At 42.2% G+C, this 27,189-nt stretch overlaps 1 protein-coding gene and 1 long non-coding RNA gene across 2 annotated transcripts; one reads left to right on the forward strand and one right to left on the reverse strand.

Moving 5' to 3' along the window:
* Positions 1-18,237: 18,237 nt before the first annotated feature.
* On the reverse strand, positions 18,238-20,395 carry LOC133955551 (uncharacterized). Its single transcript, XR_009920888.1, has 4 exons — positions 20,169-20,395; positions 19,463-19,549; positions 18,743-18,890; positions 18,238-18,507 (listed from the first exon to the last, which is right to left on the reverse strand). It is a non-coding gene; the product is annotated as an uncharacterized LOC133955551 (long non-coding RNA).
* A 1,700-nt stretch (positions 20,396-22,095) lies between these two features.
* Positions 22,096-26,233, forward strand: LOC133955437 (zona pellucida sperm-binding protein 3-like). The gene is made up of 9 exons (XM_062390279.1): positions 22,096-22,317; positions 22,574-22,896; positions 23,982-24,100; positions 24,221-24,324; positions 24,799-24,976; positions 25,080-25,197; positions 25,279-25,361; positions 25,604-25,692; positions 26,112-26,233. The coding sequence occupies exons 1-9, from the start codon at positions 22,200-22,202 to the stop codon at positions 26,174-26,176; spliced, it is 1,197 nt and encodes a 398-aa protein (XP_062246263.1). The 5' UTR covers positions 22,096-22,199; the 3' UTR covers positions 26,177-26,233.
* The last annotated feature ends 956 nt before the right edge of the window (positions 26,234-27,189 follow it).

A 27,189-nucleotide genomic window follows, 5' to 3' on the forward strand; every position in this document is an offset into this window, starting at 1 on the left:
AGAGCAGTCTCGGCTGGAGTTGCTGAAGGCTGGATTTTCGGGTGGAGCCGCCTCGGGAGCGCAGGAGAGTTCCTCCGTTCGTCCCGGGGGCGGAGACGAGTGTTTTGATGTGCTTGGCAATCTGCGGTTACTTCCGAAGTTTAATGAGCGGGATCCAGAGTCGTTTTTTTCTTTGTTTGAACGTATGGCTGAGTCACGGAAGTGGCCTGAGTCAGCCCGCACGGTGATGCTCCAGTGCGCACTGACTGGCCGTGCGCAGGAGGCGTATTCTGCTCTGTCGGTGGCTGATGGCCAAGATTATGAGTGTGTAAAGTCTGCCGTATTGAAAGTGTACGAGCTCGTGCCGGAGGCTTATCGTCAGCGCTTTCGTTCATGGAAGAGAGTGGAGAAGCAGACGCACCTCGAGTTTGCTTGTGACCTGACGGGTCATTTTGCGCGTTGGTGTGCCGCGTTAAAAGTGGAGACGTTTGAGGATTTGTCCGAGTTAATTGTGTTGGAGCAGTTCAAAAAGTCCATACCTGAAAACATTGCACAACACATTAACGATCTCAAGGTAAGACGTGTGTCTGAAGCTGCTTCAGTGGCAGATGACTATGTGTTGACGCATAAACGCTCTTTTGGTGAGTGGCGCGCGCATAGTGGCAGCCGTGGTGGACCGTTTGCAGAGCGTGCTGAGGCAGCTCTGGGGAGTTATGTTGGTCGTTCAGGTAAATCCGACGCCAGGGAACGTAACTCGAGGGGTTTTGAGAAAACCTGCAGTTATTGTCATAAAAGAGGTCATTTCAGAGCTGATTGTTACGCACTTAAACCCAGGGTTCCCCAGGGGGGTCCCATGGCGCAGCCATTACACTCTGATCTCTTCCAGGGCGAGATAGCTGTGGGTGTGTGGCCGGCGCTGCCTGTTGAGGGGGTCACTCTGATCCCGGGTAACGGTGCTGCAGGTGAGCATGTGTGGGGTGATGTGGCCCCGTCTCCAGTGGTTTCCTCAGTTCCCCTGGTGAGGAAGCAGCCTGATGAGGATGAAATAAGTTTCCCCGAAGTGTTCACAGCGTGTGCGGTGACGCGGTCTATGTCCCAACATTCTCCACCAGAGCCGCCTGAGTGTGGCGTGGGTGATGGTGAGGCAGTAGATGGGTGGTGTTTCTCCCTGTCTGATGATTCCCTTTCAGTTACGCAGGAAGAGTTGGAGAGTGAACAGCGAGCCGACGCGTCCCTGAAGGGACTGTTTGACATGGTGTTGCCTGCGTCGGAGGTAAAGAACGACTCTCACTGTTACTTTCTGTTGAAGGGATTGCTCATGAGAAAATGGGTGCCTCACGGGAACGATTTTGTAGGGGATCCCGTCCTCCAGATTGTCCTGCCTTCGAAGCTCCGGGAGACGGTGCTTCGCCGGGCCCATGATGACTCGGGTCACTGGGGGGTGAGAAAAACATACAACCGAGTGCTGAAACATTTTTTTTGGCCTAAATTAAAGAGGGATGTGTCTGAGTATGTGAAAACCTGTCATACCTGTCAACTTGCGGGGAAGCCAAATCAGGTGATTAAACCAGCTCCTCTGTTTCCGATACCGGCTGTGGGTCAGCCATTTGAACACCTTATTATAGACTGTGTGGGTCCGTTGCCACGTTCCAAGTCGGGTGCTGTTTATTTGCTTACTGTCATGTGTCAAACCACCCGTTATCCGGCAGCGTATCCTTTACGCACGATCACAGCGCGTTCTGTGGTGCGCGGCCTGACACAGTTCATTGCTATATTCGGTATCCCGAAGGTGATTCAAACTGACTGCGGATCAAACTTCACCTCTCACCTGTTTTCACAAGTTTTGAAACAGTTGGGGGTTAAACACAATAAAGCATCGGCATATTACGCTCAGAGTCAGGGGGCCCTGGAGCGTTTTCACCAGTCTCTGAAGTCGTTGTTACGTACATATTGTGTGAAACTGGACGGAGACTGGGAGGAGGGGTTGCCCTGGTTACTGTTAGCGGCGAGGGAGGTGTCCCAAGAGAGCACAGGGTTCAGTCCCAACGATTTGGTGTTTGGGCACACTGTGCGCGGCCCTCTGGATCTTTTGTGCGAGCAATGGAAGGATGCTGCTCCACCAAAAAATGTACTTGATTATGTAAATGGGTTCCGTCATAGGTTGTATGCTGCAGGGGTATTGGCAAAGAAAAACTTGGGTACTGCACAGAGTAAGATGAAGACACTGTATGACCGGAGGGCTGAGAAGCGTGTGTTCAGTGAGGGGGACCGGGTCTTGGCGTTACTTCCCATCGTTACTTCTCCATTTCAGGCGAAGTATGGAGGTCCTTATGAAATAAAGAAAAAAACGTCTGAACATAACTACATCATTGCTACGCCTGATCGTAGACGGAATGTCCAGATGTGTCATGTCAACTTATTGAAACCTTACTATGAACGTGTCCCTCCAGGTGAAGCTGTCTCCGCCTCCTCTGTGCCTGCGCGGCCTGTGTGTTCTGTGAGTAGAGTGTCTGTGGTTTACCCTCCACAGTCGGTGCCTGCCGGGGTGGAGGATGGTCTGCCCGACGCTGATGCTGGGGTGCAGCAAGGTCGTTTAAAAAACTCGGAGTCCTTGAACAAATTACATCTTCTGTTGGGCCATCTGTCTGAGTCACAACAAGCCGACCTAGTTGAAGTGATAAGTTCCTTCCCATCTCTGTTTGGTGACACTCCTACTCAAACAAATGTAATTGAACATGATATAGATGTAGGTGATGCACTCCCAATTCGCCAAAGGTTTTACCGCGTTAGTCCTGAAGAACGTGTGTCCCTTGATACGGAAGTGAAGTATATGTTGGATAATTGTATTGCTGTTCCCTCCTTTTCCAGTTGGGCATCTCCCTGCATTTTAGTGCCGAAGCCAGACAAAACATTCAGGTTCTGCACTGATTTTCGCAAGCTAAATGCTGTAACGAAACCAGATTCTTTCCCGCTGCCTCGTATGGAGGATTGCGTTGACCAAGTGGGCCACGCCGCATTTGTGAGTAAATTTGACCTGTTGAAAGGATATTGGCAGGTTCCGCTGTCCGAGCGTGCACGTGACCTGTCTTCATTTATTACACCAAATGGTCTCTTCTCGTATAATGTTATGCCTTTTGGTTTAAGAAACGCTCCTGCCACGTTCCAGAGGCTCATGACCAGAGTCTTGGGGGACTTAGAGGGGTGCACTGTGTATTTGGACGACGTGGTGGTGGTTTCAGACTCGTGGCCGTCTCATGTGGAGCGTGTCCGTGCATTGTTCCTGCGCTTGGCTGAGGCGCGCCTGACCATCAACCTCGCCAAGTGCGAATTTGCACGGGCCACGGTGACGTACCTGGGCCGGGTTGTGGGTCAGGGTAAAGTCCGTCCCGTTGCAGAGAAAATAAGAGCTGTCCAGTTCTATCCTCCGCCCACTACTAAGAAGGAACTGATGAGGTTCCTGGGTTTGGTGGGGTATTACAGGGGGTTTTGCCGTAATTTCTCAGAAGTCGTTGCACCATTAACTGATCTACTTAAAATGCGTGTCCCATTTGTGTGGTCTCCTCTCTGTCAGCAGGCGTTTGAGAGGATAAAATCTCTGCTGTGTGAAGCACCGGTCCTGGCCGCTCCAAGGTTTGACCGACCTTTTGCGCTTCAAGTCGACGCTAGTCACATCGGAGTAGGTGGCGTTTTGTTGCAAGCCGATGAGTTGGGTTTGGAAAAACCAGTTTGTTTCTTTTCCAAGAAATTTAACTCATATCAATTGAACTATTCAACGATTGAAAAGGAGGCACTGGCCTTAGTTTGGGCTCTGAGAAACTTTGAAGTGTACTTGGGCTCTGGAGCGGTACCCGTAGTGGTGTACACTGACCACAACCCACTTTTGTTTTTGAACTCGCTGCAATGTCCTAACCAGCGTCTGATACGTTGGTCGTTATTTCTACAGTCACATTGGCTTGATATTAGACACATAAAGGGTGCGGAAAACGTCGTAGCCGACGCACTGTCTCGCGTTCCTCAGGATTGAGGTTTGAGCTAAGACTTTATTGCTGTTATGATGTTGTCCTGTTGCGCTCCTGTTCCCTCTTCTGTCATCCTTCCCTCTTAAATTGCTTCCCACTGGTACCAGGTTGCTGAGGTGGGGCTGTGGAAGATGTGCGTAGTGAGCTGTGTGGTTCTCAACAGCAGCTGGTGTTCCTGTCCTCGGATGTGTGTGCCCTTGTGTGTGTGCCTTAAACATCGTGAACTCTATACGTGTAAAAAAGTAAAACTTCAAAGTAAGTAGAATGTATATATTTGTGAAGAAAATAAACTTTGTAGTAGGTAGAATGTGTAGCCTATATATGTGCAAAGTAAAAAAAAAAAAAAAAAATTGGTTTTGGTTTAATAATGAGGGAGCCATTGTCGAGTTCGGGGTTGGGCCCCGTTTTTCAGGGAGGGGGGTGTGACGGCCTCCTGCCTGTGGATGTGTGTATGCGTGTATGGTGGCCTCTGCTTTGTCAACCTGCAGGTGATGAGCTGGTGGGCGTGGCCAATTCCCAAACCTGTGTTAAGCTGGTCCTTCCTCCTGCCTCGGTCTCTTCCTGACATCGCCTGGCTCCGGAGGGAGAGCGGTGTGCCGCTCCGCCGCAGCCCCTCGTTTTCTACTGTGTTATCTTGGTTTGCTTTGCCGTCATTTTGGTCCCTTGGGTTAGGGAAATAAATTATCCTTTTGTTACTTTTACCTGCGCAGTTCCTTTTATTTGTCCGACCATGAGCCGGGTCGTGACAATACAAACTTGTATCTGTGCCGAGATCTGAAGATACAGCCTAACCGAACTGAGACCAATGCCCAAGTTACACTATATGCATGAGTGCTGTGTGTGCATCGGCGGAACATCTTGCTTTTTAATTCGGCAGCCATACTATCAGGTTTGAGCAGAGAGTGACACGTGTCTCAGGCGCGTTTCCTACATGTGACAACAGTTCTTCACGTGCAGGATGCGGTTCACAGCAAAATAGACAGGGGAAATTATGTTTTACTACAGTGTCTCTTTCTATCTGTCTAATATGTAACAAACATTCATATTTGCCACAGTACAAGGTTTTTATTGTTATTGAACATTAATGTCTTCATACCGTAGCGTGCTGGCATTTAGTATCAAATTCAAATACATACATACAAAGAAGATGTGTGTCATGTCAAATTTGTTCAAACTTGATTTTTGGAAAAACTGACAGCCTTAGAATTAATAAGATTGAACTTAACTGGGTTCTGTCTTTATTGGACTTGGGTTTGACCAGGCTAGGTGACCGGGTAAGCGTGGGTTTAGACTGAAACATAACTCTGTTTAGGCCAGATTAGACAAGGTCAAAGTCGATTTATAACAAAGTTGGCCTGGGTTTAGGTCATGGCAGAATACTGTAGTTCGATTTGCTTTGGGAAGTTCTGCTGTTTAAAACTCTCCAGTTTGGAGGAATTCAATTTCCTCATTGAATGAATCAATACCTACTATATATGAGACTCTATGGAAGTCTGTAGGTAACACTGTCATATGGAATGTATTTATCTCTCCAGCACAGTGATGTTTTAATCACACACACACACACACACACAAACACATTGAAGTGTAGGCCAGTGTGATCAAGCCATCAGATTACATCTCTCCTTCACCACGCTTACTTACCTGGTGTGTTCAGCTTTCTGATCTTCATCGGGATTCTCTCTCTTATGAATAACTTTTGTTAATGTGAATGTTAGTCTTCTGACTAATCCCTTCAAATTAGTTTTTCAACCCTTGTCCCTTTCTGGTGAATGTACCCCTGCAGTGTTCGGCATCACTTTCCTCCAGAGCTTTTCTCCTTTTCAGTTCTAAGGTGGTTCCCTCTCAGCTCCTCCTCTCCTCTTTCTCTCAGTCTGTATTGGGAATAATTGACTGTGAAGTTAAAACTAATTCATCTTACCTTTGTATTTGAATCAGACATTTCACTGTTTATTAAGTTGATCAGTTGTAAAATGCCTTTTTGTTCACAGTTCTGCGAGAAACAGAGTTCCTCCATTCTTTGATCTGTTCTCATATAATCGCCTATTACTTTTTCTTTCAATGGAAACAACTATGAAATCTCAACTGCAGTATGGTTTGATTTATAAAGGATCCCTATTATGAAATGCTTTGCCATCTCATATTTTAAATCAAATTTGCAACATGCACAATGAGCCTGGGTTGGGGTTTGGCTGCTTCATTATGAGGTTTCGTTTTGCTTACTCTGATTTATCTCGCTGTGCTTTACCTTGCTTTGTTTTGTCTTACTTTGCTTTACCTTGCCTTTGGTCATTTAAAGTGTCACGTCAGAGTGTTTGCCATTTAAGGTTGAGCCTTTTTCACAGTGCACATGTTTGTCTGGGGTTTGTCGCCTTTTTTCCGGTGTTACTCGTGTGCCAGGTCATTCCACTGGCTGCTCCAGTGTGCGGAGTAGATTATATTTGATTTAGATTTATTGTGTAGTTTAGGTCTTTAGGGTTTTTGTAGATATGGTTCTTTTTCATTTTATCCTGAACCTGATATAAATTAATATTGTTTTCGGAATGTCTCTTTACTTTCGTTTCTTGATTGAATTTGTGTGGCGCCCCACTGATGCGTGTGTGTCCTCTATATGTTGCAGGAGCCTAAGGTGGTGGGGGCTGGTGTCTTTGGGTGTCTCCTTCCTGTGTGCTGTGCCATTCACCCCTGGTCTGGTTGTTTTGCTTGATTACACTGGTTAGTATAATCTAACCAGTCACAAACTACTCAACTTGCCACAAGCATCACCTTTACTTTAAATCCAGTCTTTCTAGCTGTACCTCTCATATATGGGTACAAGCAAGGGGAGCTGATCGTTTGAAGAGGTTGTGTGGTTTTGCTTTGTTTGACCATTTCATTTTGCAATTTTGAATTTTTAGCCAATCAGCTGCCAAGGCCCGCAGGAGCTATTTGGATCTGAGTGCATGTGCATTGGTGAATTTGACATTGAAACGCAGGGCCTGATTTTGGTGACTCTACCAGGAGTTTCTCCAAGCTAAAACAGATTAACATCTTCAGTCCAGATTCATCGCTTCAACTGCAGATGTCTTCCTAAACCAAACCTCATATGTTCTCAGGGAGCATAGAAAACAGACTCATGGTTTACTCCAATAAGTTACTGCACACTGAGCCAGAAACAATAAATTCAGAAGTGGAAAACAAACTGATCCAATAATTCACAGTATTGGACATGAAGCGTTTTCTTATGTTTTTTGATGCCACACTGCAATCACAGCTGAGCCTTGAAGAACTTTTGGACAACAGAGGTGTTTTATTGCAAGTGAAGGATGTGGCATCTCCATGTCACCATGAACACTCCTGATGTCAACGCTGGTCTCCACTGCTACTCCTTCACTTTCTGCCTGGACACCCACACCAGCTGTCACCGCCTGACCGACGTCCATCACACCTGAATGGGATATTATTGTTCCAACATAGGTGGGGAGAGAAAGAGGGAGTCTCTGTGATGATAAATGAGCCCTTTTGATCAGAGGAAAACACAAGGGAAAACTTGGGTGTCAGACACTTTAAACATGGAAGATCGGGAAAGAGATTTTAAACTTAATCTGCAGAAGCACAATGCTTAGCCTCATAATTATCTACTTTCACTTCATAAACAGGCTAGCATCTCTTTATATATCACCAGAAGTATCACCTAGCTGTATCATCGAGTATCAAGCAGTTCTCATGTGAGCTTCAGTGAACCGGCTTGGTTTTCCACATACACATTATTCACATTATCACATGATTTTATAACATTACACAAGTCAACAGCAGCTCTCTCTCTTTGGGTGGAGCAGTGGTCTGCTAGAAATTTACTTATATGCCAGTTACGCCCTTTCAATAAAATCCCAGACCAAAGAAACTGCTCTGGCTGAGAAAGATAAAAAAAAAAGGTTGGACATTTTATCAAACTGGTGCCTCATTCCGAAACTGAATTGTTTCTCAGTAGAGACTGAGGAGCCGCAGTGGACAACAAGTACTCCTTATAAATTAGTGCTAATAGCTCACTATTTATATCAGACTAATGTGACATAATGAGCTATTCCCTCAATTACAGCATGTGTCATTATGTAATTGGATGTTCCTCGAAAAATGATCAAAGTTTACACAATCGCCTGAAGAAAAAGTTTCACACATAGAGAGAAACAATTACTCTGCTCAGAGATATGAAGCACCAACACAAACATCCATTCAGTGTCTACACTTAGTACACATTTACTGTGATAAGTTCAATTTAATAGTTCAATTTAGACCTTAAACAGTATATAAAGAAGGATGACATGACAGCTGCCTAAAAGTGAAACCAAATTATGTTGATCCACCCCTATAGTGCTGGTTACAGAACAGTAAACCCTGTCCCCTCCATGTTAGCAGATGGGACGTGGACCACTCAAAAATGTCAACGTACCTGTCAAATGTCAAAGATGCTTTCTGTAATTTTGAGGTAGTTCTTATCACACTGATGTTTGTTCAAGTGTTTTTCTGGGAAGTTGGTTTTAAATAGTATGCAGCACTATTAACACACAAGGAAATGCCATGAGTGACTGATTCATGACTGGTGACTGCGTATCAGCAGAATCTTGATACAAGAACAAACAAAATAAACACATACATTTAAATACAATATTTTGTTTACACTGTCAATGTTTTGTCCACATTCTGACTTCGAAGTACATGAACACAAGGAAGTCTGAACAACGACTTCACAACTCAAGGTAATGGTTATGGAAGATGGTTTAAAACAGAAAAAGTTCACTTTGACCTATTGTGATGTTGAATCTCTGAGATGGAAGACCCCCAACCCTGCCAATCAGCACCCATGGCGCATTCAAGTCTATGAACAAAATGAGAAGGACAATCAGTACAGTTCATACTAAAAACCAACAGTCCCCTTGTGAAACCACATTTAAATTCATTGGATAACCACAATCATGGATTACTCTCTGAGAAATCAATAATCAACCGAACGTTGCACAAACCTGCAGATGAAGACATAACTTAATAATATAAGGTCAGTTTTCAGTCGTAGGAAACAGCTGAAAGAAGCAATGCAGTATTTATTCTAACAGAGACATCCCTACAGTCAGACTCAAGTCCAGTCTGACCACAGCATCCTTCACTGACCAGCTCAAATCCCTCTGCAGATTTCTCCACCACGCCATACAGCTGCCGACTGAGATCAGGTCCCTCACATCATCTTCAAGCCGACAGCAGAGACCAAAAAGATCAGACTCACAGAGACGCTGGTCTGACTCCCAGTGTGGCCCGTCTGAACCTCCAAATCTGGATTCAAACAATCTGCAGGTTCAGACAGGAAGGACATCAGTGAAATCCAACAAGAACAAACTGATGAGTCTTCACTCTCCACAGTCACACGATGTTCACCATCATTATCAGCAGTTAGCGCCCTGCCACTGTTAACAACACACTATATAGATGGGTAAGAATGAATGCTGGAGGATATTTTCATAAGAGGGAGACTGCTGAGCTCCGGCAGACAGCACTTAGGGAGGAGAGAACGAACAAGCAAACTGAATCCTGAAGTCTTGTAGGACATCGTACAGTGCGGTTCTGAGGGTTGAACAACTGAAAATGATTTCTCTCCAAAGCAAGACTGGGAACGTGATCCGTCCTCTCAGTTAATACATCTAATATGTGTTTGTTTCAGCAGTTTAGCCAATCAGGGTCTCCTGGACCAAATCACCAAGAACCATTTTAAAAGTATCAGTTTAGCACGAGTGTCAGAAAATACATGGGCAGCAGCAGGATTTTTAACCTGCTAGTTTCCGGCTACTAAAATGCATTGTTCCACCCTATGGCCTTGGTAGCACAGCTTTAGATATGTACTTAGAACAACATATGAAATTGTAACATCAGGGGAAAGAAATCAGATTTGTGCCAGTTGGGCCTGTTGTGTGAAAAGGTCCCACTACAGCCATGCATGTGTTCCCATGTGCAGCCATGTTGACCTGTAAACTTAGATTCAGGATCTTTTCTTCTCATGCAGGTTATTTGGTTGTAAAATTTCAGAATGTACATTTCAAAGGAGACCAGGCTTCTGACTAATAAAAGAGGCCGATAAAAATGTAAAATATTTATTAGGCATATATTCAGTTTGGGACGATGCACAAAAAGATATCAGAGGCCATATTCACAAATTACCACAAAGTTAAATGTTTTCTTCTAAATGGCTGAGTCAAAACAAACTCCTAAAAATGTCTGCCCTGTGTTTTTAGGTCTAAGAGGAACTCGCACTAAAGCTGGAGAGTCTGTGGCTGTCTAATAATAACCAATCCAAGAACAGTGGCGATGACAGTTTGCACAAGTCTATGCAGTTTGGACCCAAATACAGTTAGATGATCTCCAGTGTTCCAACTGAAACATGTACTCATCAGACCTTTCATAATTAAGGTGAAATTTCATGGTCATTGATTTACCATAGGAGCTATTTATCTCTAGAAAGATATCACATACCAGTATGAGTTTTTTTTATTGACTGGAATTATGTTGGAATTTGATGCTACTCATGCTATTTATATTTAATATACAGTGCTCCTGAAGGCCAGAGCTGTTGTTTTTCTGTCAAGTTAGATATATTTATATAGTATATTAAAAACATGAGTTAAACCAAAGTGCTTTACAAACCTGGAAAGAAAAAGAAAATTCAAGTATGAATAGAAAGACATTAAAAACTGTTTGAGAGGAAGTTGCAATAAAGACACATATGTAGCAACAGAGATAATTGTATTTTTATCATTTATAGAAGGTTCATCATTCTTTAGAGCACTTTCATTCAATGGTATTGAAATACTACAAGATAAAATACAAAAACAACTCTGTCCCTGTTTGTATGTTTGCTTTTGTTTGTCTAATTTAGGAATCTTAAAGGCAGCAAAAAATAAGCCAACGTCGGCTGCATCCTCCAACAGCCGGCTGAACGGAAATGAGACATGCTGATCTACTTAATGCGTCAACCAGCTAGTCCCGTCGTTATAGCCGCAGCCTAGCAACACAGCTTTGGATGAAAATGTTCTTCGGTTAATTAAAAATGGTGAAAATGTGTTTTTTTTTAACACGTGTACGTAGCTTTCTAGAGTAAAAACTCCTGATGTTTTTGCCTCACTTTTGTTGTCATTACCTCTTTGAGTCACAACTTTATGTTAATATTGGAATTTGCTAATTTACACCTTCATCAGGTATTCATTAATTGGAGAAACCTCTGGCAGAACCAGACTCAGTGTAATAAGATATTGTGTCTCTGGTGTCAGTCCATTATTCCCTCTCTTTTAGCTGGTTTGTCTTTTTGTTTTAAAAAGTCTTGCATTACTATGTGGGGAGGGATTCAGGGAAATTGATGACACCTCATGCGGATTTCTGCTAATCAACCCCTCAGACACAATCGTTAAAAACAGTTAAAAAATGAAACTATACATTTCATTTTAAATGCTTTTGTGTCCTGACATTATGTGGGTTTTCTTTTTTGCTATCTCTATCTCAGTGTCAGTACTGTTCGTTCCACAAATTAATTATAAATCATGAAACATGATTCGACTCCTTTACTGTTCTCAAAGCCTCCAGCTCTCAGAGTCAATGACGGAGGGTAAAGAGCTGAGAGGCACTGTCCTCCTCCTGGACCTCCTGTCTCCTTCCATCAAGTCATCCTAAGCTGGAACGGATGATCTGATGCAGGAAAGCTCTCACACTCACAACCGTCCATCTCTCAGGAGGAAGCTGTAAAAGTATCTCCTGGCCTTTCAGGTTTGATGAGAGGATGCGGGCCAATGGTGATTTTTTCTGTGATGCGCCTTTAATAGAATGTTTTAAATGAACTTAGTGTTTCTTTAAGATAGTTATTTATCAAATGAAAAGGGGATGTTAATATAAATTAATCAATCAATCATTCGATCAAATTTTATTTGTATAGCCCATATTCACAAATTACAATTCATCTCATAGGGCTTTAACAGGGTGTGACATCCTCTGTCCTTAACCCTCAGCAAGAGTAAGGAAAAACTACTAAAAAACCCTTTTAACAGGGTAAAATACGTAGAAACCTCAGAGAGAGCCACATGTGAGTGATCCCTCTCCCAGGACGGACAGAAGTGCAATAGATGCCACGTGCAGGAAAACATCATCAAGATTAAAGTCTTCAGGATTAAAGATTAAAGTCTCTAGCAGCATTTGATGAGGGTAAGCATCCCGAAGGACAACCCCAACATGACATGCCAAGCAGTGCCACTGCAATCACAGTCCATGGTCAGCAACCAGCAGGACCACGATCCACCATCCAGACCAGAACGCCACTCCAGTCCTCAGTCACCGTCCACCACCACCCACCACGAGCCACAGCCGCGGTCCTGGTCCAATGCCCGTACCCGATGCCAACGCGACACAGGGTCCGCCACCACCACCACAATCAGCCCACACGACACAGAATCCGCCACACAGGGCCAGCCACCACCACCACGACCAGCCCACACGACACAGAATCCGCCACACTGGATCCACCATCGCGACCCCCTGTGCGCAATCAAAAAACCGCAATCCATGGTGCGGCCACAGAGGTCCTGGATCTGCGGGTGATAAAGCAAAGGGATTCCGGGGAAGGGGGAAAGGGATGGAGAAGAGGAAGGAGAAGCTGGAAAAAGAAGCTCTGTGTGTCATGTGTCCTAAAATAGAACAAGTAACGTTCTGGCGCTCTAATTAGCTCTAACTATAAGCTTTATCAAAAAGGAAGGTTTTTAGCCTACTCTTAAACGAACAGATGGGTACTTAGTAAGGTACTTACAGCTCTTTAAGGTAAAATGGCGCCAACATACAGTGCATCCTGATGCACTTCCTGAAACGCCACAGAATCATTCACACGTACAGCTGAGGGCCACAAGGACCTTTGAGACTAAATCACTACTACTCTCATTCTCTTACCCTTGACTTTCTTTATTAATGCATATTTCCCTATGCAAAATCCATCTGGATGGATTTTAACGTTTTCTTAAAAACATATCATGTACATTTTCTTTGTATTTCTTCATAGAACTTTTTTAATAATAGTAATATTGACCATGACATGCATAAAGCAATGTAAATTAAGCTTTTTTAAAGCCTCATACGTGACCTGTCCCAGATTCTGAACTCTAAAAGCTGCCTTTAAATGCATCAGGAAATGTAATGTCGTGTTTAAAGCGTCTTTAAACCCCAGTGCAGAGACAGAACATAGTACAACCAGTTCAAGGTGCTTTTCTGATCGAAGGTGGCACGAGGATGAGAGGAGGGAAGGCAGGAAAACCGGAGGGTGAATCCTGGAGGCACAAAGAGAAACACTGTGAATGGACACAAGTAAAGACACGGGGAAAATGCTCAATGCACTGTTCAGAGCGGCCAAGAACGGGCGACTACCCCTTTAGAGCCGAAGACGGACTGGCGATGAATGAATGAGCAGGGCAGATATCCTGCAGGTGAGGTGCTGGTCTGCAAGTGAGGCGCTGAGCTGTCCCTGGCCCCACCTCCGCACAGCCATCAGAGGAAGATGGCACACACCTGCAGAGGGGAGAAAGACAAGGGGAAGTGGAACAACACTGGGGGGCACAGAGGAGCTGTGACATGTCATTTCTAAATAGCAAATTATGAAGCAGGAGTCAGTGAATATGAATTTAAAGTTAGAAGTTGCTGTAAAAGCAAATTATATTCCATCTAATATTATAAATAATTGTTTAACTGTAGACTGATAATTGATTTAATTCATATTAAATTAGAAACAAGCATGTAAACACAGAATAGAGTTAGGGCATTTATCCAAATTGATTATTTGTTTGGACAGGTCATGTACATTAAAATGTTTCTTTTTGTGTTTCATGTAACATGCATTTGTCATCTTTGGGAGTAATTTATCTCTATGATCCAGTCTCTTTTCACAATTTGGCAAACATTTGTGGTCTGCAGAGGATGAATCCAACCATCTCTGTGGATCCCCTGAATTGTCCTCTAGCGCCACCTGTGCATCACAATTGTCTGTTCCTCTTTGAAAAGTGGACACAAAGAAAGTCAGTAAACACTAAACCCTCAAGGCTTTATTTTGTGTGTGTGTGTGTTTTGCACGACACAAGAAATCACAGAGATGTGGTGAAGCTGATGTAGCTGCCCAGACAAACAGAGGTCATCAAACGTACAAAAAAATGCTGTGGTGGAATTTGCTGAGTCCTGCGCTCCCTGTCTGACCTTTGACCTTGAGCATCTTCCAATCACACCCCTTCGTTTCCTCTCTGCAGTCACACTGAATCACTGATGCACCAGCTGGGAGTGGTTTATGATGAAAGACCCATTCAAAACCACAGAGACCCTTGGTCTGCAAAATATCTAAAAAAGAGAGACATAAAAGCCAAAGAAACACAAAAAGAAAATACAAAACCACTACGTAGTACAAAAACACTAAATGTCCAAAAAACACACAAATAATTAGCGCCCTCAAAAAGCCAATTCATTTGGGTTACAATAATAAGAATAAGAATCCTTACAATTTCAATAAGGCCTCCAAACCGTTTGGTGCTCGGGCCCTAATTAAACCCAAGAACCAAGAAAGGAGGAAGGTAGGGGGCCTTTTACATCTGAGAGGTATGATGTTCTCATATTTTTTGTCTCTTTAAGATCCTCATATATCCTGATCCAGATGAGGATCCTTTTTTCCCTCTTTTCTTTTTATATTTATTTTTCACATCATTTTGTATGGTGCTTTGTTAGTTCTTATATGGAATTCATTTTATAATTCTCACTGTTTTGTTATCATTTCTATTAATATTTTCACTGCATCTTCGTCCCTTTGCCTGTAACCAAACTGTCGCAGCTGCAACATCTTGTCAACTAGAAACTCTCCTTCATCAAGGTCATCCCCAAAACTCGCTGCCCTCATCATCATTAACAGAACTGCTTCGTTTTCCAGAAACAAAAACAGCCTCGTTTGCGTAAATATAACACGACACTAAACGGCTGAGTCCTTTACACACGCACACACTCACATCCACACACCCTTTTCCTTTGGCGGTTAGCAGTTAATAAATACAGGAAATGAGCAGAGAGACGTCATTAATATCAGTGAAGGTGAGCAGCTAATAGCCCCAGGAGGCTGCTGCTGTTTACAAGGGAAATGAATGGAGTGAAATGACCAGAGCTATTGCTAATGCTAAATCACACAGAGCGAGAACGAGAGACAGAGAGACTCTTTTACAGACTATATATGTTTACATATGAGTTTACATATTTAGATTGTTGTATGACTGCTCACTCTTCACCCCCTTGTTTTCCCTTCTTTCTTCTTCTCTTTTCCTTTAAAGGACCTCTGTCAACAGGAAACCAAAATGTGTGTGTAAGTGGGTATGGGTGTGGGTCTGTGTGTGTGTGTGTGTGTCCGTGTGACCTTGAATGGACTAATTATTTATATAGAGGACACAGGGGGAGAGCACATTTTTCTGCCTCTAATGATTCATAAACAATTTTAACAGGATCAACTCCATCAGGACCCTAATTAGTCAGTGTGACAAATGCACACACACAGAGGGAGTGAGAGAGAAATAATTCTGTTATATTATAGTGGACATTATCATGTAACACCACCTGTTGTCGAATTATATGCAAGAGTGCATGTTTGGGTCACTGTAGTGAAATTAAATAAAAAGGTCGGTATTTACACTACAGAGAGTTATTTTGATAAACATTGGTACTAAAACCAAGAGTAATCCAGAATAAAAACACTATAAAAAATCTAGTCTGGTTTGAACCACAGCACCAGAGTCAGTTATAACACTGTTGATGCGGAGGGGTGATCCGCACTGAGCCGGACTGATCCAGGATAAGTCTGGATGTATTTTCTGTACCTCAGCTTTGATCTGCCTCCTCCCTATCTGAAAGTGTTTCATCATGACTGAGCAGCCACACAAGGAGGAATTTAAACCACCATATTTCATCAAAGTATTGTCATATTCAAGCACAGAGAGTAATTTACTCATGTACTGAGTCTTCATTGTATTTATCTACATTTTTTTGTTGTATCTTTTTAGCTGTTTTTAAATGTGACGTTTCCTGCCATTGTGGGATACAGGGTTCTAATGTGTTCTATAGATAAAATATGATATAATGTGCTCTATTCAACATATCTTCCAGACAGCTATGACAGCTTCATTAACATTATCTGTGCTTACAACACCTGCTACAGCCCTGCTTTTTCAAATTAGTGTGCTAAAAATTAAAAGATCAAGCAAGTACAATATATATAAGCGCAAAATTATATGCAAAAAAAAACACAATATTTGAGTAATACCTAAATGTGTTTAGGTTGGCTTCTTTAAATGTCACCAGCTGTGGTGCTTTGATCTAAATGTTAAGAAGTTGTTAAAAATCGTAATTTATTTTGTCAGCGTGCTAGCATTAGCACAAAGTTTTGTGGAGGCTGATTGGAATATAATAACAATAATAATAAACATTATTTGTATAGCACTTTTTAAGAACAGAGTTTACAATGTGCTATGACAGCAAAGCAGGAAAAGTAATTATAAGAAATATAACAATCAGCTGGATGCAATGGGACAAGGAGGCAAGACAACCCTGTGTAGGTGGTCAGAAAAAAAGGTAATTTTCTGATTAAATTAATAAATATAGAGCTATTTCCCATAACAACTTGAACAAGTTAGTAATAGACAATACAAATAAAGGGAAAAAACAAATAAAGGGTGAAAAGAAAATGATAAATTGGACAAAACTGTACTTTATGACCTGTTGATGGAGCTAGTCCACATAAAAAATTTGTTTGTGAAATGAAAAATGTCCATCTCACAATTGCCAACACATTCAAAATCAAAATGATTTTTTCAGCAGCTGATGCCTTTTTAATGAAGATTTTAATGTAGACTTGATGCATCAAGGAGACCAGAAGGTGGAACAATATACAAACGCTAACAGCAACCCAGTCTCATCAGAAAACGTTCAGTGGCAACATTGGTCCACTTGGAACGACGTTACCATCTCACAATCTGGCCTCTCAGATTGTGAGATGGTAACACTTAGTCCTCCCATTGTTTTGCATTGGCGTGTTCTCACGTCACGTGACTCACAAGCTCCCATCTGCGGAGAGGAAAACATGGCGGATATTCCTTGTTTTTTCAGATAAAAATATAATTTTGTAACTTAGGTTGGGCATAAAAATACATTCTGACACCATTTCTAGCGAGAAATGTGCTCTTTGCTTCCACAGTCTTCACCCAGATCATGCCTATGATAAATATTTTAATAGTTATCACGAATGTTTTTATCGTTGCTATGAGGGTTGCTATGATGCTGCCATAACACCACGGTGTAGCGTGCTGTTTAAATCACCGTCCCTGCATGTTGTCGTTCAGTGATCGTGAATGTTATTCACGTTATATAATATTAATATTTGAGGCTAGATTACACCTCTAATGCGAAGGATCCTGCATGAGACAGTTCATACCGAGAGCTTCACGGACCAAGAGCTCCGGGGACCGTGAGTTTGCGAGCGGACATGACGTGTGGCTTGTAAACAAAGCATCCGGTCCATTTAACTCAGCGCTCCGTCATAGCTGGAGCGCCTCCTTCTGTCAGGTAAGTAGTTTATTGTTTTTAAAGATTGTTACGATCTAGGTTTACAGTCCGAGTGCTGAGACAGCGGATGCGGAGTGCGTTGATAGACACAATGGATGCTATTCATCAGCTAATACGCCATTGTTAGCCACATGTTACAGCCCACCGTAGCCTGTGCTACCTGTTGATTTCTGATAGAAAACCCCTGCCTCATTCATTGTAGTATTAATGTGTTTGAATAAGTCAGGCTGCGGATTATCAGCTACTGACTTGGGTCAAACATCTATTGCTATCCTATGTGTTCATTTCTTTAATGTTGAGAATGTTTCTCATAAGACCTTATCAGATTGCATTGTGAAACATCTGGGTCACCTAATTTTAGTGTATTTTGCACTGATACAAAAACTTTACTGTGACTATAAATGACTGGAACCTCAGATAAAGAAAGTTATTTTCTGACTTCAATAACTGAGGCATTCTCTAAAGAATGTAATGGGCCCATTCTACTTCAGATCCATTGGATCATTGTGTGTTTATGTTGCTTAAAGCAGAGCATTCACTGCTTTAATGTAATCAGCATCTTATCTGCCAATAACATGGTGTAGAAGTGCAAGGAAATACCATTATGTTATGATCAATGTAATTTATTGTGCACAAACATTACATTAAGGCATCTGCTGGAAATGTTATGATCAACAATTCTCATGCAAATAAGACTTTAAAAACGCCACAAATAGTGTTTTGGAGAGGGGGGTTTCAGAGGCAGGGGGCAGCTCTGGAGAAAGGTCTGTCAATCCAGGTCTGCTGCTTGGTGTGATGGAGACATGAGGTTAGCATCAGGAGCGGACGCTGCAGGAGGGACCGTGGAGCTGAGGCACACCTGTACTGCTTCTCTAGAGAAGAACTGAAGGACACACAAACAAACCATAGTGTTAAATTATTAAGATGGTTCCCTCTGATTTGTTTTTTTAAACATAACCGTCAGACAGGCCGCTAAAAACTAAAAATGCTGAAGCTAATAGCTACCCAACAGCAAGCTAATGCCTTCCTAATGCTGCCAGGGAGTAGCAAGAGTAGCCTTGTAGCAATAGAGTATAGCTAATCACAGCCCTCACAGTTCTTCATCAGTGGAGAAGTACCTCGCCATGTTTTCATCTTCAGAGGATTCATCCAAAGACTGTGCTGCTGTTCCGGAATATGTCAGGCCCGCTGCAGCCTGCTGGGCTTGAACTCTGAGCACGCAGAGTAGGCCCTCACGTCCCGTCTCAGTACATGCATCTGTCCTGCCTGAGAATATATGATAAAAAACAAAACGTCTCAATAGTGCATATACATACAAACATACAGGGCTTTCTTTTCTACAGAAATATTTTTCCTGAGTTGATGTCTCTGCTTATTGCATCTAGAATGTGTAACCAAATATATTTTTTGGTGTACCCATACAAGATGTCCAATGTAACACCAATAAAATCCAATCTACTACACTAATAACTGCATGTTTTCGGATTGTCTAACTGTGTATTTGTCTTAAAGTCAAAAGGTCAAGGCCACACTGACCTCATCTTATGGTTTCAGTTGTCAAGAGATTACAGTGTCATTTATATGAGAGAAAATATGTAGAAATATGTAGACGGACACTGCACTGGTTAGCGGAGTCATACAACGCAGTGCGGTAATTCTAGTGTAGTTTTTTTTTAATAAATGGGTTCTGCAGGTAATTTGGATTGTTTATTTCTTGTGAAGAGGAGAATAACATGAATTCATACCAATATCAGTTTACAATCAAACCTTTTTGTGTTAACCTTGTGTAAACAGAGTCAAAGGACATTGTACAACAATGACACATTTTTCCACAGTACCTGTCGTTCACTACTGAACTTCTGACACCCATTACTGAACTGCGTCTTCCTGTAGAGTGGTGATGTTCTCAACGCTCTTTTCACAGTCTGTCAAAACAAAATTAGAGTTACAAATGTTAATGCCCCACAACCCACTGCAGATACGGTTGTATTTGCACACCACATCGGATCAAAACAAAACTGCAGTCTGTGAAACAAGCAGTTTTGGTAGATATAAGGGAAATGCTAATATTTCTACATGAAACATATTCAGTCCCTTAAGCAAAATAACAATGATGGCAGGCCGCAACCTCGATGCCTTCGTCTACTTTGCTTACAGACTAGTTTGCGGAGTCTCGTGCTGCCGCGCAGTGACCGATACATCATCGCTCTTTTCTGAAACTAATGAAGGCAAATTCACACATGTAGACAGAAATAAACAGTACAAATTAAAAGGTGTAAATATTGCTAACATTATGTTTGATGGGGGTCATCATTATACATAACAGAGGAAAACTTTGCACACATATTCCTTAAATTTACTTGCCTTCCTGTGGAAAAAGTTGTTTTCCCAGTTAAACAATCACAGCAGGGAAGCATGATTGATCAAACTTCTTTCATTGTGATATTAACTTGTATTTCAGCAAGTGTACTTTGGGGATTTAATAAAAATGTATATTAGGCACATTATATAAAATGGTGTTTCTGGTATGTAACTTAAAAGTACCTCTTTAATGGTAGGATCATTTCTCTCACTCATCTTCCTCGTGGTACGTGGATGATGGTAGTGGGCTCAACCCGGCTTCTCTTTCTCTCCAGGCTGCCCTTCCTGCTCTTCATCAAGCAAAACAAAGTGTTCGGTCCAAGTTATTGACGTTAATGAAACTCCTGTAGCTTCACTTGGATCCTCCTTGATTAAAAAACAGAACATAGCAATTGTTTTATAAAATGAATCGCAACTCCATAACATGGTAACAATATTGTCATATTGCATACTATACATTAAACCAAATTGATCTGATATTGTGGAGTAATGGTAGAGAAATACACTCCTTATTAATCTAAAGCATTCATAAATCAAATTCATGTTTATATTTATATTATAGCGTCCGTCAAGGATGAGCTAAGCGTCTTGAACTGGTTTCAACAACCATGTATTCTCCTCCCAGGTAGCACAGGCTACGGTGGGCTGTAGCATGTGGCCAACAATGGCGTATTAGCTGATGAATAGCATCCAGTGTGTTTCAACGGAGTCCCCATCCGCTGTCTCAGCACTCGGACTGTAAACCTAGATCTTAACGATCTTTAAAAACAATAAACTACTTACCTGACAGAAGGAAGCGCTCCAGCTATGACGGAGCGCTGAGTTAAATGGACCGGATGTTTTGTTTACAAGCCACACTTCATGTCCGCTCGCGAACTCGCGGTCCCCGGAGCTCTCGGTCCGTGGAGCTCTCGGTATGAACTATCTCATGCAGGATCCTTCGCATTAGAGGTGTAATCTAGCCTCAAATATTAATATTATATAACGTGAATAACATTCACGATCACTGAACGACACCTTGCAGGGACGGTGATTTAAACAGCACGCTACGCCGTGGTGTTATGGCAGCGTCATAGCAACCCTCATAGCAACAATAAAAACATTCGTGATAACTATTAAAATATTTATCATAAGCACGAACTGGCTGAAGACTGTGGAAGCAAAGAGCACACATTTCTCGCTAGAAATGGTGTCAGAATATATTTTTATGCCAAAACTAAGTTACAAAATTATATTTTTATCTGAAAAGACAAGGAATATCCGCCATGTTTTCCTCTCCGCAGACGGGAGTTTGTGAGTCACGTGACGTGAGAACACGCCAATGCAAAACAATGGGAGGACTAAGTGTTACCATCTCACAATCTGAGAGGCCAGATTGTGAGATGGTAACGTCGTTCCAAGTGGACCAACGTTGCCACTGAAAGTTTTCTAATGAGACTGGGTTGCTAACAGAGTAACATGAGCAAGTGTCACCCCCAAGTCTATAGATATAGTCTCCCACAGCATCCCAGTATATACCCCCCCCCCCCCCCCCCCCCCCCCCCCCCCCGCTTCTTGCATCACCCATTCTAAAAGCACATCAAGGATGGTTAGAATTGCTGTCACTCCCTATGTTACATGTAGGTGTTCGCATCCTATTGTATAGTTAAGCCTAAAGTTTGCCTCCTAAATCACATTGTGTCCTTACGTCTTGCTACTGGTGAAATACGCAGAAGAGTTGAAGTTGATGAGAGTTGAAGTTGGTGCTTCTCTATCTGGAGCATCTGAGTTAGACATGAACGTCCCTCAACGTAGACACAATTTACTCTACTGATCCTTTATCTATAACCTGACCTTGGGTACTGCTTTGAGAGTGAAGAGAGTATCTATGGGTCGTAGTTAATTCAGACAAGGTTGTAATAATAGCAGAGCTCTGAACTGTGTAGGAGTTGTCACAACCAGGAAGCTAGAAAAACTACTTACAAGACAGCGTTTGTGGAAGCCAAATTATTTTCCAGGACAACAATAAGAAATGCAGCAGACTGCTTAGAGCCACAGTCATAGTAAAAACAGATAAGTGTGTGCAGGTAGGAGCAGCTGAACAAGACACTGCTGGAGGACATCAGGTCAATCAGAGGGTGGGCGGAGCCAAACTTCAGTGCCTTCAAACAACCTGCTGCAGAAGTGAGTGTTTCAAACAAAGAAAACGCAGTGAACGTTATACCCCACAACATAATGTCAACCATCAAAGTACTTCTCTGGCTGTTCTGCGGAGCAACAGCTCGTAGCTTAAACAGGAGCTTTCAATCTGCAGACCTGAGATCACATCCACCAGTAGTCCAACAACCAGCAGGTATGTCTGATCCACATCACAGCGGCCACTACTACGATCAGCATATTCTTGTCTGATGAAGACTTCTGGAAGTGTCTTGTCTCCTCTGAAGGAACCTACATGCTTAGTATTACGTTTTGGCTTTAAATTGTGTGTCTTCAGCGTCAACATTCAACAGCAGATCAGATTATTTGGGGAACATGCTGAATAATTGAAAAATGTATTGATGTTAATTAATGTTAATTAAAACTAATTATGATATCATCCACCATCTTAGCTGTCAAACAAGAGCAGCAATCACAAGAGCAGCAGTCTTTCCATGAACCCTTGACTTGGAGGTTTCCAGACCCACCAGCTGAGGAAGAGCCTCTGTACCCTCCGGATTTTGAGTTGAAGACTCCAACTGCAGTCAACTCCATCAGCGCCACCTGCGGCGAGGATTCTGTGCGGGTGGAGGTAAAGAAAGATCTGCTGGGGATCGGTAAACCAGTCTTGACTGCAGACGTCTCGCTGGGAGGGTGTCCTGCCACAGGGGAGGATCCTAACACTCAAGTCCTGGTGTTTGAATCGGAGCTGCATGGATGCGGCAGCCAGCTACAGGTGAGACCTTACATTATGCTTTCACTCCAACTAGACGTGGCATTTTTATTCAGGCTCAAATCAATATTGAAATTTGGTGAGATCCAACTGTTTTTTTTTATTTTTTTATTTTATGAATGGCTTGTAAAAAAGGATAAACCATCGTTGTTCTGGTTGAGCAATTTTAATTGTTGCTGTTCCAATCAACCACAAGGGGCATCAATTGGCTCAGTTCCTACATGAGATAGCGTTGCACCTCTCTTGTGCTTTATAAAAAGTGGGGGAAGGTTCATATTTTGTAACTTAAATAAAACTTTAAACTCACTTGAATGAGCACTAATTTAAATCCAGCTCTTTAGAGAATGCCGATTTCATATCACCAAATTGTTTTGAATGCAAGTAAGTAGCTCATTTCGCTCTGAATTTCCTGTCCCATTATCATCTTTGCTTCAATTGTGATATTTTAGAAAAAAAAATGCACAGATCACTTTCAAAGCAAAACACAATTTAAGGCTTGTATAGGAACATTTTATTTGTAGCACAAAATCACAACATTCATTTTCTCATGGCACTTATAGTAAATTCAAACTTGCAGTATTATGGAGAAGCCCATTAGTTCTCACAACGAGCAAACACTGATTGTGGAGAGAATTGCCATTACTTCTGTAATATCAGATTACTGCTGTAATGAGTGACTTAAGGTCCATATTTGGCTCTGTAAATTGGTTAATAACTCTCTGATAGATTTGTTACAATGAAACTCTGTTTGCTCTTCAGTGCAACATGGATGATCTTGTGCTTCAAATCTGACTGTAGCTCCCGGGCAACAAGTCAACATCCAAAATCTAGAAGCTTAACAAGGCTAAATGCTCAGTTTAGCATTTTTCTCTTTATGTTTTTGTGAACAGATGTTTCATTTTTTGTACAGTATCGGTCTCATGTTATTTTGTTTCTTACCTGCCTAGGGACAACAGATATAGATTAACCTTCTTGCCGACTCCAGGATATAAACATTTTTTATTTTAAAGTGTTCTGTCTCTATCAAATAAAGTAGAGCTACACAGTTGGAAATAATTTACTGTAGGTTCATCCCGCCTATATTTCAGATGTCGGAGGACTCGTTCATCTACGTCTTCACACTGATCTACACCCCTAGTCCTCTGAGAGACACTCCAATCGTCCGAACTATAGACGTCTCAGTCAACATCCTGTGTCACTACCAGAGGTCGGACTGGAACCAACCATGGAGGCTCTGTTGTTTCAACCGTCTCAGTGTCTGTTCTATTGAAATGTTTCTCAATGTATAAACCAACTGCATTTAGATGTTTGCTCTCAATGTATTTAGGAAGCATGGCGTGAGCACTGGGAGGATGAAGCCGACCTGGAATCCATTTACTGACACTAAATCTGCTGAGGAAAATCTCTACTTCTCCCTTAAACTCATGACTGGTTGGTATTTGTTCAGACTCTATTCTCGACTTGATGATCTCAAGTAGTCTTGCAGTATCCCTTTTTTTTTTTTTTTTACATGCAGAGATTAAAGGTTCAGTGTGTAGAATTAAGTGACATCTTGTGGTGAAGTTGCCCCCCCCCCCCCCCCCCCCGCTCCTAGCATGAAGAAGAATCTTTGGCAGCCTTCAGTTGTCATTAATAACTCAAAAGGTGCTTCTTCTGTCCAGTCTGGGCTACTGTCAAAAATAACCATGGAGCCTCTGAGGGGACCCCCTCCCAATGTAAATATTAAATATAAAGGGCCCCTTTTTTATAGGGTTGAGAAAACAAAAATTTAGTTGAAACGCACTAGTTAAAACATCAGTAGGATTATTTTATATAAAATTTCTGAAAATGGATAAATTTCATTTAAATATTACACACTGAATCTTTAAAACATCCCATAGCTCTGCCTGATATTACTTCTCTCAGATGATTGGCAGTACCCTCGTCCATCCAGTCAGTTCCTGCTGGGAGACAAGATGAAGTTCAAAGTTTCAGTAATACAATTTCACCACGTCCCTCTCCGAGTGTTTGTGGACAGCTGTGTGGCCACCGTGATACCAAACATTGACACCGTCCCTCGATACCTCTTCATGGGAAACAAAGGGTCAGTTCACTTTGCTGGTTATTTTAAAGTTGATTTTTTTTAATATCCCATTCGGCTTTTCTTGTGACATTCAGTTGTCTATCTTGTCCTGTGTTGCGTTCAGGTGTCTGTTTGACAGTCAGCTGACCGGGTCCAGCTCTCAGTTCCTACCTCGGACTCTCAGCGACGAACTCCAGTTTGAGGTTGAGGCCTTCAAGTTCCAGCAGGACCACAGTGGCGTGGTGAGGTTCCAACTCTACATCTTGCCCCTTTCAGATGGCCTATTTTTAAATCAAAGATTGAAACCCTCTTTGTCTCTGCAGATCTACATCACCTGCAGTCTGAAAGCTACGATTGCTACTGCAGCTGTTGATGCAAACAACAAGGCCTGTTCGTTCTCCAACAGGTGAGATGCAGAAAATGCAACTCTCATATAACCTCATCAATCCTGAGAAGGGTTATATAATTTTTTCCTAAAATGTTCACTTTGTTCTGCCAATTGACTAGTGAAAATTGCATCCTTTTGATTTTAATTTGTAATTCCTGTCAAACTGATGAGACAATCTGCTTATCTCCCAGATTCATTAGTGTCTTGTTGATCATCTAACCAGATAGCATTATCTAAAATTACTAGCTTTTGATTGACAGGTGGTTGGAGGCCAGTGGCAGCAATCAAGCCTGTTCATGCTGCGATGGAGACTGTGGGACAGGAGGCCAGAGTCAGCTGTCAAGAGCAGGTGAGTGGATGGGTGGGGTGCATGAGAAACACTGAACTGTTTCCCTTTTCGTTCATTTTTGTATTGGCATCACTTGTGCAGAACTGAATCAACATCTTAAAATAAATGTTTGTAGTTTTAAGTATCACAACTTCCTCCTCACGAGTCAGTCGCACTCTTGACATTGTGTATGCAGTTTTTAAGTTTTACCTTATCTCTTTATGTAATAAAGGTAATTCTGATTGCAAACAGTATATAATTGTATTATTTACAAATTTTATTTTTTTTAGGTTGGCATAACTTAATTTTTACCAATTGTGAAAGTTCCCCCTTAATTACTAGCTTTTCAATTTAAGAGATGGCTTTTGCACCATGCAAATTCAAACCTTAACATATTAGCCAATAATTGCTACTGTGGAGTTGTCGTGTTTGTGTTGCAGATGCTGTGTGGGAACAGGAAACGGCTGTTGGACCGATTATAGTGAAGGACAAACCTCTACACTGAGAAATAAAAAGAAAAGTAACTTCAATGCAATTATTATTAAAGCTATTTAGCTCTGGAGACCTGGTTTGTTTTGTCAGATGGAACTAAATATTATGAATTGTTTCTCCTTACCTTACAATCAGACCTTTTTATATTGAATTGCTTTATATTAACATCACAAGTAGGTCCTCTCTACGGAGGCCGCCATGTTGTTACAGCAGCCCAGACTGGACAAACTAAACACAAAGAGTGGGATGGCATTTTTTTCTCCTTAATAGCCTAAGGGTTGGTCTAGTGTTTCCAATGAGAGGAGATGGGAAGCATTGAAGCTCTGTTCCTTTTAAAAACATCTCTTATGGCCGCTGCCAAAATACTACCTGGTCATTTAACTCACTCACCTTCCTAGGCAAAATGGACTATTCATGTGCCCCCTCTGTGCAGGGACAGCTGCAACTCCACCCTCGTCCATTTAAGATAACACCTGAGTGGACACAGCTGGAGGGGCTGTGTCACGATGTATCATGACACAGCCTCATCTCCTTCAACACGGTCTAAGAGTTACAGGCTGCAGCATCCATCACGGGCTGGAGAGGAGCTTGCCGTCTGCTTTGATCCGTTTCTCTCTCCCTAGGGAGCTCAGGATGACCTCAGACTGGAGGTCACAGGGTCAGACTGAACATCAAGGTGTGATGGAAATTCATCTTGAGATTTGAAATAATGAAATTCTCTGACCGGAGTTGCTTTTGAGTCTTTATAATAATAAGCTCTGCAGAATTTACACAACAAGCACGGGTGCTCAAAATGGAACAACTGGCCCCAAGTTCACAGAAGCCAGAACTTATACAACGAGGCGTTTCATAAGACATGAAAGACATGAGTTCATCCTCTGTCTTATCTGCTGTGTCCTTCCGTCCTGGTACCAGTTAGAAGAAAAATCTCACCCTACCGTCCCTGGTACCAATTAAAATAAAAACATCACCAAATAAGGGTTCCATCCTGACAGGTAGACAGTATCACAGCAGTGAGACACTTAG

Source organism: Platichthys flesus, chromosome 6, assembly GCF_949316205.1.
Source record: "Platichthys flesus chromosome 6, fPlaFle2.1, whole genome shotgun sequence".
In the NCBI taxonomy this organism is placed as follows: domain Eukaryota; kingdom Metazoa; phylum Chordata; class Actinopteri; order Pleuronectiformes; family Pleuronectidae; genus Platichthys; species Platichthys flesus.